This window comes from Uncinocarpus reesii, genomic scaffold, assembly GCF_000003515.1.
Source record: "Uncinocarpus reesii 1704 scaffold_2 genomic scaffold, whole genome shotgun sequence".
NCBI classification, from domain to species: domain Eukaryota; kingdom Fungi; phylum Ascomycota; class Eurotiomycetes; order Onygenales; family Onygenaceae; genus Uncinocarpus; species Uncinocarpus reesii.
In genome coordinates this window covers 142,861-157,810 of record NW_003052499.1, presented here as the reverse complement: position 1 = coordinate 157,810, position 14,950 = coordinate 142,861, and the positions used below count along the sequence as shown (strand labels likewise).

The 14,950-nt window shown below is 49.5% G+C and overlaps 7 protein-coding genes and 1 non-coding gene across 8 annotated transcripts; 7 read left to right on the top strand and 1 right to left on the bottom strand.

Annotated features, from left to right (window-relative positions):
• Positions 1-389: 389 nt before the first annotated feature.
• Positions 390-1,013, top strand: UREG_03022 (uncharacterized protein; the record flags this gene model as incomplete). The annotated part of the gene is made up of 1 exon (XM_002543460.1): positions 390-1,013. The coding sequence occupies one exon, from the start codon at positions 390-392 to the stop codon at positions 1,011-1,013; it is 624 nt and encodes a 207-aa protein (XP_002543506.1).
• Positions 1,014-1,317: 304 nt separating this feature from the next.
• On the top strand, positions 1,318-1,389 carry UREG_07953. Its single transcript has one exon. It is a non-coding gene; the product is annotated as a tRNA-Ala (tRNA).
• Positions 1,390-1,960: 571 nt separating this feature from the next.
• Positions 1,961-2,544, top strand: UREG_03021 (40S ribosomal protein S18; the record flags this gene model as incomplete). Its single annotated transcript, XM_002543459.1, has 2 exons — positions 1,961-2,136; positions 2,247-2,544. The coding sequence occupies 2 exons, from the start codon at positions 1,961-1,963 to the stop codon at positions 2,542-2,544; spliced, it is 474 nt and encodes a 157-aa protein (XP_002543505.1).
• A 778-nt stretch (positions 2,545-3,322) lies between these two features.
• On the bottom strand, positions 3,323-5,004 carry UREG_03020 (carboxypeptidase Y; the record flags this gene model as incomplete). Its single annotated transcript, XM_002543458.1, has 2 exons — positions 3,323-4,488; positions 4,545-5,004. 2 exons carry the CDS (start codon positions 5,002-5,004, stop codon positions 3,323-3,325), a joined length of 1,626 nt encoding a protein of 541 aa, XP_002543504.1.
• Positions 5,005-5,838: 834 nt separating this feature from the next.
• Positions 5,839-6,972, top strand: UREG_03019 (uncharacterized protein; the record flags this gene model as incomplete). Its single annotated transcript, XM_002543457.1, has 2 exons — positions 5,839-5,911; positions 6,053-6,972. 2 exons carry the CDS (start codon positions 5,839-5,841, stop codon positions 6,970-6,972), a joined length of 993 nt encoding a protein of 330 aa, XP_002543503.1.
• Positions 6,973-9,184: 2,212 nt separating this feature from the next.
• Positions 9,185-9,494, top strand: UREG_03018 (uncharacterized protein; the record flags this gene model as incomplete). The annotated part of the gene is made up of 2 exons (XM_002543456.1): positions 9,185-9,282; positions 9,338-9,494. The coding sequence occupies 2 exons, from the start codon at positions 9,185-9,187 to the stop codon at positions 9,492-9,494; spliced, it is 255 nt and encodes an 84-aa protein (XP_002543502.1).
• A 1,287-nt stretch (positions 9,495-10,781) lies between these two features.
• Positions 10,782-12,623, top strand: UREG_03017 (uncharacterized protein; the record flags this gene model as incomplete). The annotated part of the gene is made up of 2 exons (XM_002543455.1): positions 10,782-10,827; positions 10,888-12,623. The coding sequence occupies 2 exons, from the start codon at positions 10,782-10,784 to the stop codon at positions 12,621-12,623; spliced, it is 1,782 nt and encodes a 593-aa protein (XP_002543501.1).
• Positions 12,624-13,619: 996 nt separating this feature from the next.
• Positions 13,620-14,704, top strand: UREG_03016 (glutamate decarboxylase 1; the record flags this gene model as incomplete). Its single annotated transcript, XM_002543454.1, has 2 exons — positions 13,620-13,861; positions 14,086-14,704. The coding sequence occupies 2 exons, from the start codon at positions 13,620-13,622 to the stop codon at positions 14,702-14,704; spliced, it is 861 nt and encodes a 286-aa protein (XP_002543500.1).
• Between the last annotated feature and the right edge of the window lie 246 nt (positions 14,705-14,950).

Sequence of the window (14,950 nt, the reverse complement as noted above, 5' to 3'; positions counted from 1 at the left end):
TTTGGTGGATTCTAGACGGGGCTATTAACAATCTCGCATTCAACATTCGAAAGGCTTGGAAAAGCATTCCACCTTGGTTACTAGGCGTTGTGAACGAGGACGCTCATTTAGTTGGCACCAAAGAAATGACAGCTGTTGGTCGTGCATGCCTTACCCGATGGCTGGTGGATGAAATCTTCCACCGTTATTTTCACCCAAGCTTGGAATCCACTTTGAGCCGTCACTTGAAAGTCATCGAGCGTAATGTGCGCCATATGGGAAAAGCTGCAACTGATGAAGACAAGGAGAATAACTTGGCGAAGCTTTCGTCGTGGCGTCGGACTACCCTCGACGGCCTTGGTGAAGCATTGCAGGGCAAAGTGGCTGAAGACAACCGTGCCCATCTGACCATGTCCTTGGTAGAAAAGCTCACTGCCAGTTTAGAAATGAACTTGAAGGATCCAGCACCGCCAGGGTTAGAAAACGGAGTCTCCATGATTGTTGAGCTTGCCATTGGTATTGCTGCAAATATTCCGCTGGAATCCCGAGATATAGTTGTGGAATATTTCCTTCCTGGGGCACCAATTGCGGAGTCGCATATGAAACTTGAAACAACGTTGCCGCCTCTTGCGAGCCTGGCACCCGAGAACCGTCAGAATTCCGAGCCTTCCTCGGCAGCCACGGATCGCGGGGACCAGGGGTCCCTGAAGGAGCTGGCTATGGATTCCTCAGAAGTAGACACCATCAAGGACACGTCGTCGTCCTCGACGGCCAATTCGGGTTATAGCTCCAAGGAGCGAAAGAAATCCGTGTTTGGTTCGCTTATATCCAAAAAGCCGCACCCGTCAGCAAGTCAAAGCCAGCCTGAGTCCGGCCGACCGGCCTCAGCCATCCCTCGAGAAAGCAAGGAACGTGACGAGACGGATAGAGACGAGACGATGCGTATTCGATTTGCTGCTTTTGTTGCGGTGGAGGTTCGCAGCAAGGCTGCGGGTAATATCATTGTCAAAGCACCAGTTTATGGCCTTGTATAATGGGTTGGTCACTGGTATGATGATGGTTATGAATGGAAAAAGAATATTTGGTATACACGGACAGATATTTGATGATTTTATGTGGATTCTTTTGGTTTAACGCCTGTCGACGTCATACATTGTCATTTGGAGTAAGGAGAAAGGTCTATTAGCAGTCTGGATGAACGTCCTTTATACACAATCTACCCTCAGCCGTTCTTTTGATACAAGTGATTGTCTCTGGTTGGTAGGGCTGGTGGACGTTCTGGGTCGGATAAAGCTGTAATTATAGAATGAAATAGGAAATGGCATCGTAATAACAAATGGGCTGTTGGTTTAGTGGTATAATACCCCCTTAGCATGGGGGTGGTCCGGAGTTCGATTCTCCGACAGTCCAATTTTTTTGTCGTTTTGTAGCACCAAGTTCATTTGGCCTTCCGTTTTTTTCGCTGGTGAAACAGCAAAGTAGGGATGGATGTCTTTTAAACTCGTGTCCTTGCCACTCTCCGACAAATATATTTTTTACAGAGTACGAACTGCAGGCCAGCAAAACTGCTTTTTCCTCTTGAGCACCAATAAGCCGAACTTGACGTTGAAGAAGCACTAAAGCGTTCTTGAACTAGTGTCCTGGAAGCTGCTGACCTAATAATCGTAGCGAAAGCCCTGAGGCGCTAGGCCTGGGTGGGTTAGCGCAGGCATTTTGGATCCCACACAGCCAAATCCAGTTCGACTTCAAACGACTTTTTGAACCTCCTTCGAACCTCGTCAAGCTTCATTCCGCCGTCGACCTGCACAACATTTCCCGGGGTGGATATTCATCGCATATATCGCCCATCATGTGTACGTTATCCCTCCTCCTCGCTTTTGGCTTTGCGAATGCCGCGACGATGATCGTATGATGGATTGGAAGAAACTTGTTGCGACCACGCAAATGAGGGAAAGAATACTGGCTAACATGGGCGTCGAATATGAATTTAGCGCTCGTGTCCGGCGAGAAGACGAACTTCCAGTTCATCTTGCGTCTTCTCAACACCAACGTCGATGGAAAGCAGAAGATTATGTACGCCTTGACCAAGATCAAGGGTGTGGGCCGCCGATACTCCAACTTGGTCTGCAAGAAGGCCGATGTCGATTTGAATAAGCGGTATGCTGCTTCACCGGGCTCTCCATGGCCAATAATTCATTTGAATCCGCGATATTGCAACCACGTATCATATGCATGGGCCCTCTTATTGATATCTTTTTTTCGTGCAGTGCCGGAGAAATCACCACCGAAGAACTCGAACGCATCGTCACCATCATCCAGAATCCCACCCAGTACAAGATCCCCACCTGGTTCCTCAATCGTCAGCGCGACATCACCGATGGCAAGGACTCCCAGGTCCTCGCCAACAACATGGACTCCAAGCTCCGTGAAGATCTCGAGCGCTTGAAGAAGATCCGTGCCCACAGAGGTCTCCGTCACTACTGGGGTCTCCGCGTCAGGGGTCAACACACCAAGACCACCGGCCGCAGAGGACGTACCGTCGGTGTCAGCAAGAAGAAGGGATAAACGAAACGCACAAATGGGAGTCCTTGGGTTCTTGCTTTTTTCCTTACCTCCTCGCTTCTCGCCTTTTCGTCTCTGTGTCTTTTGTTCCGGTGTACGTACTGTTTCTCTAGGTACGTGTGGGGGATGCAAATAGGGCGAAATGGGAGCATCCTCTCCGATTTTCTTTTTTGAGATTCTGCTCCAACAAGGTCAACACAGTGGGTGGTTTTGTGCGAGATTGGCTGTAGCTGGTATGGCCTCTTGTTGGCCCTACTACGCGGGAAGAGCAAAAGCGGAGAAAAGCTGGCGAAGCTGGTTTTCTTGTACCCGCCTTTATAATATGATGAGCCATGTGTAGCAAGAATGAAAAAAAAGAATCGAAATGAATACAATCCAACGACTCTCATTGATTCTACAGCTTCAGTATAATAATTTTAAGCAATTTGAGACCTTATCTCTTTGGGTTACCAATTACTTCGTAGAAATTCCGATTTCTAAGGTCTTTTCACTCCATTCCACAGAATGATTTCCTATATGGAACTCGGGCCAATCTGATATCAAGAACGAATAATATGTTAAGTTGTATGCGACGATGATAAACACATCTCCCTTAAATACTAAATGGAATTAATCCGTTCTACGACATCAAACCGCCTATGAAACTATGCAACAGACGCCCTCGAAACAACTGACAATCTAAGTATAAAGCAAAAATCAAAGCACTTGGTGCATTTGGACAATATCAGATAGTAAGATAGAGCAATAAGACGTCGTTGAATCACGATAAAAAATCATCAACCTAAGCTTTCCATTCACCCCCCAACCAGCGATTGAAGAATTCAAGACTGGCCTCAGGTTGATCAAGCGGAACCATGTGGCCACCTCCAAAGAGTCGCATAAAAGTGAAATTGCCATGGGATTTGACTTGGCCGATGTTTTTGCCCTTGCTCTTGTTATCGACGATAGTTAGATTCTTCATTTCAGCGCTAGCGAATTCTGCGCGGCCGCTCCACTCAAGGGTTTCCGTCCATGCCTTGTTACCCAACCAATTGCAAATAAAGTCAGCGTCACCAGCGTAGATGAGGACGGGAAGCTTTTCAATCAATCCTGGCACGAGACGGTGGTATGGCTTCATCCAGTCACCGTGGAAAAGGAAATTGCGGTTGATATCCATGTTACAGGAATCGTAGCTTTCAACTTCTGCACCAAGGGCTTCCATGACAGGCTTTTGGTTAAGCCACTGGGTGATGTAGTTGAGGCCAGTATAGCAGAGAGAGCCGTCTTCGCATTTAGTGCGGACATCATAGACATTCTGGCCGGTGCGCTGGTAAGGGCCAATCATCGCGTTGTTGCAGTAAATCGAGGCTGGCACGCATACCCAGGCGCTCTCGCTACTATAGCACGATTCGATCATGGACTGACAGCGAGGAAGAGCATTATCCATGGAGCGACAGCTGGACTCGTCCAAAACAGCGGGATATCCGCCCTCACCACAGGCCATTGGTCTGTAGTGGGGGTATTGGGTGAGAGGGTCAGTCAGGCCGTTTCCGATAAGCACGGACTTGAGGTTGATATTTCGGTTTTTATGGGAAAGAATCTCCGACGCAAAAGCCGGAATGTAGTGTCCTGCATATGATTCACCGGCGATGTGGAAATCTTGTTTGGCGTACTGGGGGAATTGTTTAAAGAAGAGAGTAAGCAGGGCATAGACATCTTTGCCGGCAGCAATGGTGTCGCTGACTGAACTGCCGCTATATGAGAAGCCAACGTTCACGGGCTGATCTAAGAAAATCACAGACGCGTTGGAGTTCCACGAGTAAGGGTTATGGATGACTTTTAGGTTCTTATCGATGCTAGCTGGACCGAGTTCAAAGAACAAGCCAGTCAAGGAGGAGCAGCCTGGGCCACCGTTCAACCACAACACGACAGGGTCATTCTTCGGGTCGTTGCGCGATTCAAAAAACCCTAGTACCATTAATATTAGCGACATTTACCAGTGTTGCTGTGTGATGTCAACTTACAGTAGAAGAGATGCTTATCGTTTTCGTTATCGTCCAAATAACCGCTGAACTGTTTCACGCCAGGGTCGATCCCGAGTTTCGATGGGTCAACGGCCTTGACTCGCAGATCGTAGTTCTCTAGTTTACCATCGACTTCTCGGTGCTTTTGGCCGTCAACACCGTCAACCCAGATTCCTTGTACGTCAGCTCCCCGGACGACATGATCCCAATGGGAATCTGGTCGGCGTGTATGCTTCTTCGGGGCAGAGAAGAGGGTGTATTCGTTGAGAGCATCAGGGAATGCAGACGCTAATTGATCCCATGCCTGCTTTGCCTCAGCGCCCATGGACTTTATCGTGTCCTTCAGGTCCTCAAGAGGCTTGGCCCAGGCGCTGTCTTCGACTTGAGTTTGTAGTGGTTGCTGCTGGGGAACAGCAGCCAGGGCTGTCCCGACCAGCAAGGCCGCTGTAAAGGTTTTCATGATGCTAAGAGAAGCAACACAGTCCGATGAACGAGACACTGCACCAATTGAACAATCAGTGAGGGTGAGAGGCGGGAAAGCTGAATGACGTTGCCGAGAGGCAGGGTGCTCCACTTCAGTTTCCCGGACCAGCGTGAACGAGTGTTTTGCGTAGAATCACTGCACGGCGTAACGAATATCGACTAACCACAACAACTAACAACACCGATGAAGGAAGATGCAAGACGAGATGAGGTTGAGATTCGGGGATGTGAGATGATGGAGTGAGGTTGGAGGTGCCATTACGCAATGAATACCAGCCATCAAGGTGACAGACGCGCCTTACCATACCTGGACTAGCGCAGCATACAGGGTCACCGGTGCTGTTACACTAGGGGCTTGGCGGCGTCTCGTCTTTTCAAACTGCGGGCTTTCGACAAATCTCAAGAGGGAGTTTGAGAAATGATTTATGGACTCATAAATTCTGACTGCTACACTCTTCAGATGTCACAGTGATATTTTGAACACAATCTGTAGAAGTTGGTGAAGTATGGATCATCACATATTGATACGAAACCGAGAGTCGTTGTAGCCAGTGGGCTAACTAGCTAGTTCACTCGATATTGATGAGTCATCTGCTATCATCTCATCCGATATCAAGAATCACAGCAAACAATCAACACTGCTATGATGACATGTTCTTATTGATGACATGATTTGATGAAGCGCAAAAATAAAATAGATAAAATCCATTTTTTTTATCCTACAGTAACTGCTTACCTGTCATATTCTCAAATCCAGTTCATCACATCGCACCTCCAACCACCCCACCTTTGATACCCGCAATCCGTTACAATGCCGGTCGGCATAAATCAGCCCTCCAACCAAATAAAATTTACAAATGTATCCATTGTTCGTCTAAAGAAAGGTACCTACTCCATCTTACTTCATCCCCTCTGCCACTGAAAAGTTGCACGCACTTTAGTTTCCTCCGCGCATCCATACTAACCCAGCCCCACCTTAGGGAAAAAACGTTTCGAGCTCGCATGCTACAAGAACAAACTCCTAGAATACCGCACGGGCGCCGAAGCCGATCTTGACAATGTCTTACAGGTCCCCACCGTTTTCCTCTCCGTATCCAAAGCGCAGACCGCCCCCGCTGCAGATCTCGCCAAGTCTTTCGGTTCCAATGCGAAGCGCGAGGATATTGTCCAGGAGATTTTGCGAAAGGGGGAAGTTCAAGTTGGCGAGAAGGAGAGAAAGGAGCTCCTGGAACGAGTAGAGAGGGAAGTGCTGGAAATTGTGAGCGCCAGATTGGTGGACCCCGTTTCGAAGAGAGTGTACACGACAGGGATGATCAGCAAGGCTCTCGACCAGCTGAGCGCGGCTGGTGGGCAGCAGGGTGGGAAACCAAAGCCTGGCGGTGAGTCACCCGCCGAAGCCCCTTTGAGGAGCGAGTCAGGTACACCCGTCCCAGCATCGGAGGAGCTGTCATCGCAGCGCAAAAAGCCGCTGTGGACGGGTGTGGTGACGACGAAATCGGCAAAGAGTCAAGCACTGGATGCGATGAAAGCCCTCATTGCGTGGCAGCCCGTGCCCGTGATGCGTGCAAGAATGCGTCTACGGATTACTTGCCCAACTTCGATTCTGAAGCAAGCAGCGAGATCGACAACGAATCCTGCCAGTGGCGCACAAAAGAACAGCAAGGGGAAAGGAAAAAAAGGCAAAAAGGCGGACGATAGCGATGAAGAAGCCCGTGAGATCGGCGGCACACAGGATACCGCGACAGGAACAGGAACTGTCAAAGATCGAATCTTACACTACTTTGAACAAGTGGAGTCTCAAGAGATACTTGGGCAGGATGAATGGGAGGTCATCGGCTTTGCCGAGCCGGGAGCGTTCAAGGGCCTAAGCGAGTTTGTAGGAGGTGAGACCAAAGGAAGAGGACGCGTAGAGGTGCTTGATATGGCTGTAACACATGAAGAGTGAATGGGCGCACCAGCTAGATTCTTTACAATACGATTAAGTGAACGAACTGGATGGACTCCAGTCTTGCTCCTTTCCAGACTCCACCGCTGAACGGCGTTCAACATGCATGAGGCTGGGGGCAAATCGCACGCTACCACATAAGTGTGGGCGCGGGCGCGGGTAATAGAGATCTCGTCGCAAATCACTCGAAGCCCCAATGTCTCGGTGCTTTTGAAAATTTCAGTTTTGGCGGAGGGGCCTAGTTTTTTTAGATTTGCTCAGGCATAACAATATGTATGCTGTTGGCTCAAGTGAAGAACAAGACGGATCGAGAGCGATCACAAACCCAAGATCAAGGATGGGGAAGAGCGTCAAGCATGAGCATATGGGCACTACACCCAAAATATTTGAAGCCAACAATCCGTCTTTCTCTCCCTTCATCCATCTTCCGTAGAGTCTTGTATCTTCCACCCTCCTGGGTTATTAACCCGTTACTAAACCACCAGGGATGGTGCGCTCTCTTCAGCTCCCCCCTTTTCTTGACTCAACATCACCAGGATGAATGTTCACCGCTCTTTTTCCTGTTGTCACCATGCCCGTTTTGTCTTGATGTTCATTCCCACCATGTTTCCTTTTCGTTTTAGTCTCTTTCAACGTCATTCATTATTATCACAGATTTATAGGCTTCCGTAAGGGGTTCTCCACATCACGCTACACAGTGTGTGCACCAAATATTCGTATTCTCGAATATATTCGGAATAGTCCGAATCGAATAACTCTTCGAATATTCGGCCTTGGCTTTGTTGGGGCAAGTGAATCGCAATGCAGTTGTTATTTGCTAAGACCCTAGCTAGGTACGGAGTAGGGGGATCAGAATCCTGTCAGAGGAACTCAAGACCGGAAGGCCCCAAGCCCATCATGTGTGAGGCACCAATAGGCCTTAGAGTAATTAGTAATTCTAAAGTTAATTCGGGAGTCTTCAGGTCACACACTGACGCTACACCATTTGCATGGCATCCCTAGCCAATGGAAACCCTGGTATCTCCGGAGGGATTGCGTGACTAGTAGTTTATGACAGGTCAAGTTTGTAGTTCAGAGTTCGGAACCAGAAAGAGAAACCAATTCCTGGTTCCCAGAGCTCACTGCTCAGGATGCCTGATTGTTGGCCATTCCCTTGAGGGTGCCACATGCACATGGCGAACGGGGATTAAAATATCCACTTCACGGGTGATTGGCAGTCGAGTGCCACAGGGGCCAAGGGCACACAGAATCATACAGCTATCGATTCTCCAGCATACTAATATTAGTTTGCCATCCCTTTCTAACAAGATTTCCGCGGCTTCGCACTTGTTCGAGAACATTGCATCAATCCTAGTTTCTCCTTCAAGAGGAATAATATCAGCCGGCAGAAAATGCTGCATATTTTGGTACGGAAGGAGTTTCTTTCGGGGTAAACGAGATCCCTATCTCTTCAAATGCATCAATATTGGTACTCCCTGGGCATGTCTGTTGAAGCGACATCATACTGCTAATCTCCGCTGGGTCAACTGTGGAGCGGCGGAACCGTAATGTGGCAACAAGCCCCGACGACAATTTTAATTTAGTTGCGGAAAGTCTCGAAACATCTCTTTTGAACATCAGGCGGCAAGAACACCAATTGAGGACGAAAATCTTGCATTTGCATATCGCTGCTCCATAGCGCCGTGGCCAAAGCACCTTTAGCACAAAAATTCCTGTCGTCTAAAACTTCCGGCCTGTTCTTTATCCCCCTGGAGCTGAGGGATCTGTTGCCCGATAAGCTGCCCATTTAGAGTTTTGTTGCATCATTCCTGGCCTCGCTATATTACCTAGCCAGGCTGTGCATTTTAAAACACTCAAGGCACACGGGGAGGCTAGTCATGAGGTTGGTGTGGTATGCGGTCAAAGGGCTTCTGTTCACAGGGAGAAGGGCGCGGTTGAAGCCTTGCTTTCCTTTCTTGCTTTTTCTGTTTTCTAAGTTAACGGCATTTCGTATCCAATTATCAAATGCATCATGTTCTTAACCACCTGCTCTTGCGCCTTTTGGAGCGGGCTTGGCATCAGACGGTGTTGCCTGCTTGACATTCCCATTTCAGATCTGCAGATGCACCGAGCTGCTATAAAGATGAAGAATTCTCATTTTCTTCATCCTGAGTTCGTTGCAATCATAGTCGATCGGTTTTGAGTCTGTTTGCGTCCTTAAACAACGGCAGCCATGGGTACATTTCCAACCAGAGGCCGCCTCAACCGCAGTAACGAATCTGATCTTGAATCAGACTGCTCCTGGTCAAGTACAGCTGCTACGCGGGATAGGTATGCACCGGCCCGTTATCATAGCGAGATGAAATCCGTTAACACATTAGGGTAGCGAATCGCCGGAACGGCCTCTGAGCCCTACAGCAAACATTGGTTTCGAATGGATAAGAATGCGATGGCATAACCTCGAGATAGATTTGTTGAGGATTGGTGCCCAATTCGAGAGCAAGTTGAAACGCCAGGACAGGACCTATACTTTCAAATCCTAAGAGCTGACGATTGCAGTATGGATCCTATTCGAAGGATCAAACCCGGACGTTGCTGCAGACGAGTAGCTTGAGGCACCCGCTTCTCCGAATCGATCGAATGGCACCACAGGGCGAAAACCGACGTACACGTACGCCAAAACGGGCTTTAATATTTTATTTCGTCCGTCGACAATGTTCTGCACTCAAAGTTAGTGTACAGACGGCTGGTAATGGGGGAATACTGGATATATAAACATATAAACAATAATATTTTCTAATACTACTTCCTTCACCATGAATCGTAGGCAACGTGGTGGTAACATTGCAATGTATCAACCTCCCATCGTCAATGAACGAGGATCCAGCGTGATGGGATAAACGGCTCATGCCAAGAAGCGGCGTTTCAGCAAAATAAGCTTCGTGACAGTTCGGCCCGGTAAATCCTCGTGGGTGATCCCCGGAAACGAATCCTGGGCGGGCGGGATCGAAGCCACCAGTTGTCTTCTCGCGCAAGACTACTCCGTACGCTTCCATCAACTATCGACGGCGATGGAAATCTCGTGCTGTGCAATGGGTGGTGAATGCTAAGCTGTCCAAAAGTCCTGAAGGCATAGGTAAGTTGAAACCCCGCTGGGATGTGTTCCCTAGAAAAGAATTCGTCAGGCAAACTTACCCATGGAAATCACATTCCATAAACTTCTACCTACGGCCATGTGCTCATCCTGAATTTGGGTACGGCCTACCCAAAAGATGGCAATGCATGACTTCACCGTTCCATAGTTACCTCTTTCATGGGGTTAAATCGCCTCCTGACTGTAATCTGGGCAAAAACTGGAGTGGGGAGAGCTAGTATAATAGGGGCTGCGTCAATTGCAATGCCTTTTGATTGTTTCTCTTTCTGAACCGGCGTGGTATTTTGAATCGAAGTATACCATTTTGACACGGTTCGTTGAGTTTGTCCGTTGAAAGTAACTGCGATCTCGTCAAAATGCGCAGATTTAAATCTGTCGGGTGAGTTGAAAAATCTGTTTGCTTCCGCCGTGCTCAGTTGCTGAGATACAATTTCTGCCAGCAGCAAGGACGATCAACCCAATGGCCACGATCGCACTTCAAAACGCCGGCCGGGTCGGATGATGACTGGCCCTGGATCGCACTTCTCAAAAGCTCGATCGAGTAGGGCTGCCATTCGACAGATTGAAAGTCGCGTTCAAAATTCCCATGAACGGAGGCCCACCTTAACCGAGGAGCGTCTCGAGGTCATGCCCAGTCCAGGACGTCAAGGCCCCAGATGATATATACTACGAAACCATGGCTGTCGGCACTACTCAAGCCAATGGCGGAACAGCAGCTGAAGGTATGCGTCATGGTCATGCTCGTAGATCTAGATCCTTGTTATTAACAGTCAAGTATATAGTTACGCAAACCGCAACTGAGACGAGATGGAGGCCCAGTTCGCCGTCCGCTCCACGATATGCGTCAGAAACCAGCGCGCAGCAACAACCACCGCCACCTTTGCGTTCATCTCGACAGCGTTCGCTTGGAGTCCATGACGAGCAGGGTGCAGCGGTGGCGGCTGCCGCATCCGCCTACTGTACCAAAGAAACGGCACCAAGGAAAGTGATAGAGCGGCCTTCCGTGGAAGAACATCAGCCGCCATTTGTCCTAGAGGCGGCGGAGGAAGGCCATGTCACCGAGGTGGATGGGGTGGGAACCACAGAGGCTGTCGACGAGGAATATGATAGAACAGAGTGGAACGACTCGGAGCTTATTGAGGATGACGGGTTGTTGTCTGCTCTGCCAAGTAATCCGCGGCCCCAGGTTGAAGAAAACTCAGAACAATGGGCAGTTCCCCCTAGTATGTCGACTCCAGCCATTGTCACCACGGGAGAAAGCGAGCGCGCTGCCATGGAGCACTCTGCCATCCCGCGAGGCTCCTCGCCATTACGCCATGAGACAGTAATAATTGGAAATGCGACGGAAATCCCGTATATTCCCGAAGAAGAAAGGGTCGCTCAGCTTACCCATGGACAGGGAAGTGCGCATCCAGCAGAGGCCACACCAGTGTACTCTGTTGCAGTTCAGCAAGCTGAAGCCGAGCGGGCAGTACTTGAAGAGCATAAGCGGCACCCAGAAGAATTAGCCGAGGAAGATTGGGAACGGCATCGAGAGGCTGAGACTCCTAGAGTGATCCTTGCATGCGAAAGCGCAATTCTGCAAGCAGAGGCTGAATCATGCCAGGAGCCAGGAGAGGAGCTGCGGGTAGCAGGAGGTATAAGTAAGCCGGAGAGGACGCCCGAGTACTTTCGTGCGGAACAGCCTCTTAAGATGGTGCCAGGGACGAGAGAGCCGCTCCAAGAAGCCGAGCAAGTCGATCAGGGTCGGCCGTTTCGAAAAGAAGAGGGAGGCAAGGGTATGGTGGCTGGAATCGGACGGTTAGACGAAAGGGAAGGTGGCGCAAGAGAAACAGAGCATTTGGTAAAGCCGCCCGAACAGCTCCATGTCTCAGCCATGCCTCCGGTTGTCATGCCACCAGAGCCAACAACATTCCAGGAGCACGAAGCACCGATAGATATGCAACAGCAGTTACATGATGATGCAGAAATCAGAGCGGCCCCAGCTCCAGTGGGTACTGCGCCCATCCTTGCGCAGGTAGAAGAGCCAACAGAAGGCACCGAAGAATTCCATGAAGCGGTGGAACGTCCAATCGAAGAGCGGCCACAGGCCCCAGTTCAAGCGCCTGCACCTGCCGCTGCTGCTGTCCCCGAGCGTCCTGGCGCAGCCCCCCGCAAGCTTAGCCGCGCAGAGCGTCGAAGAGCTGAGAAGGACGCCAAATCTCGCGAGAAGCGGCGCCAGCGGGAAGAGAAGGACCGGGTCAACGAAGAAAAGCGACGACAAATGGACGAGGTCCAACGTCGCCTCGAAGAGCAGAAGTCTAATAACGGAGGTACCGAGCAAGGTCCTGGAGAGAGACGGGATTCGAAGATGGAATCAGGTGGCTTCTTCACTCGGCTTTTGCGGAGGGCATCGTCGAAGCCGACAGACGCTGCCAATGTCGCGGGACAATCGAACGGAGGGCAGCAGGCGGGCACCACGGCAGCGCCTGCAATGCCAGCGCCTGCAGCAAACCAGCCACCGGTATTGGCATCATGATGAACCCTAATCCGAAAGCTGTCATTCTTTTCTTCTTGTTTGCTGGAAGTCAGCCGCTGTCTCTCGGTCAATGTTCTGATGAATGTAATGTGGATGATACCTCTTTGATGATTGTAAAGCACACGCCCTTGCTTTTATTGTATATCACAAAATATCCAAAATGATTGATGCTGTATTTATAGTGAGCAATTGCAATGGATGGGAGTTTTGAACCATGCTCAACACCAGGTGTGTCGTCCAATGCCTCTTTGTGTGGTGAAGTTAAGGAGAGCAAGTTAACAAGTTACTGGAAGTTAGCTTCACCATTTGTTGGCATTTGTTAACTCACCAGTTAGATTAGTTACAGTTAACTAACTAGTCAAGTTAAGTAACTATCTCTTGGTTCTATGGCAGGATCAGAAGTGCACTATATTAACTAACTATCCACTAGTTACAGAGTGCAGCTAAAACGACCATCCTAGCCTTAGTGTAAGAGCTTCGAGGTCATGTTAGAAAAGGATGCTTGCTACCTATGTATTAGGCTAACGACTTCTTTTTCATTGGATGGCAAGGGAATAGAAGCCCGGCTACTCCGTAACTACACGGTTATATCACTCGTCAGGCCTTCAACGCCGGCTCGCTGTCGATGATTGGAATTGGTGATGAAGGTAGGGCGGGCAAGCTCCGGCTCCAGCTCCCCGTTCTCCACTCCATACCCGGTTAATTTGTCAAGATGATGATATTCCCGGTCATCAACAAGGCTTGTCGTTGCTTAATGGCCCGAAGTGACGAGCTAGCGCGGTGAAGTGCAGGGTAACAGCCTGGCCCTGTATCTGCGCGAGTTATCCTTGGAGGCTTGCTGCCCCTCCTCTCCGCGTCTTCTTGCACCTCTATCTCTCAGCCCATTCTGATATTTTATCCTCGAATTCTCTGACTGCTCTGTTTAATATTCATTCGCTCTACTACGCCTGCAGTGCTCCAAGAAATCAAAGCGAGATATCAAAACACACGCTCAATATGGTCCATCTCGCTGCCGTCAGCAAGAACGCTGACACTCTCCCCCTTCGCATGGTGAAGCGGGTTGATACAATTCCACTCGACGAGCCGCAGGAACATGACTTCTTTTCCAGCGTCTATGGCTCGCGTTTCGCGGCCGAAGATCTGCCGACTAATGAGATGCCCGAGAAGGAAATGCCGCGAGAAGTGGCTTATCGAATGATCAAGGATGAATTGAGCCTGGACGGCAATCCAATGTTGAAGTGAGATATCTAGTGGTCATCTCATTGCAAACTGGGGTCAGCCTCAGTCCACGCAGAACCATGGAGCTAACTCGTGGTCGAACGGCAGCTTGGCGAGCTTCGTGACAACTTACATGGTAATATCATGCTAGTCCTGCAAAAAGCTATATGTTGAAACTGACAACGAAAATTATTCGGAAAATGTAGGAGGAAGAAGCAGAGAAACTCATGGCGGAATCTTTCAGCAAAAACTTTATTGACTACGAGGAATATCCCCAGTCTGCCGAAATTCAGAACCGCTGCGTGAACATGATCGCGCGCCTTTTCAATGCTCCCATGTCAGATACGGCGGACCATGCCATGGGGACCTCGTGCGTCGGCTCTTCCGAAGCCATCATGCTTGGGACACTCGCTATGAAGAAACGCTGGGCGAACAGGCGCAAAGCAGCAGGCAAGGACTGCTCACGTCCCAATATAATCATGAGCAGTGCAGTTCAAGTCTGCTGGGAGAAAGCGGCCCGGTATTTTGATGTCGAGGAAAAGTTCGTATACTGCACTCCGGAAAGGTATGTTATTGACCCTGAGGAGGCCGTCGATCTGGTCGATGAGAACACCATTGGTATTTGTGCCATTCTTGGAACTACGTACACTGGTCAGTACGAGGATATCAAAGCCATCAATGATCTGTTAGTGGAGAGAGGTATCGACTGCCCAATTCACGTCGACGCTGCCAGCGGGGGATTTGTGGCGCCATTTGTCAACCCGGACCTCGAATGGGATTTTAAACTCGAGAAAGTCGTTTCTATCAATGTTTCCGGGCACAAATACGGATTGGTTGGTTCCCATCAGTCCAACACGCCGTAATAAACACTATTGACGGCTTCGTCGTTTAGGTCTATCCTGGCGTTGGCTGGATCGTTTGGCGATCCCCCGAATACCTTCCTAAGGAATTGGTGTTCAACATCAATTACCTCGGCGCTGACCAGGCAAGTTTCACTCTCAATTTCTCCAGGGTGGCATCCCAGGTTATCGGCCAGTATATCAATGATCCGCCTTGGAAACGTGGCTACTGCTCATCATGGTGGACCTCCACATGACCGCTGATTATTT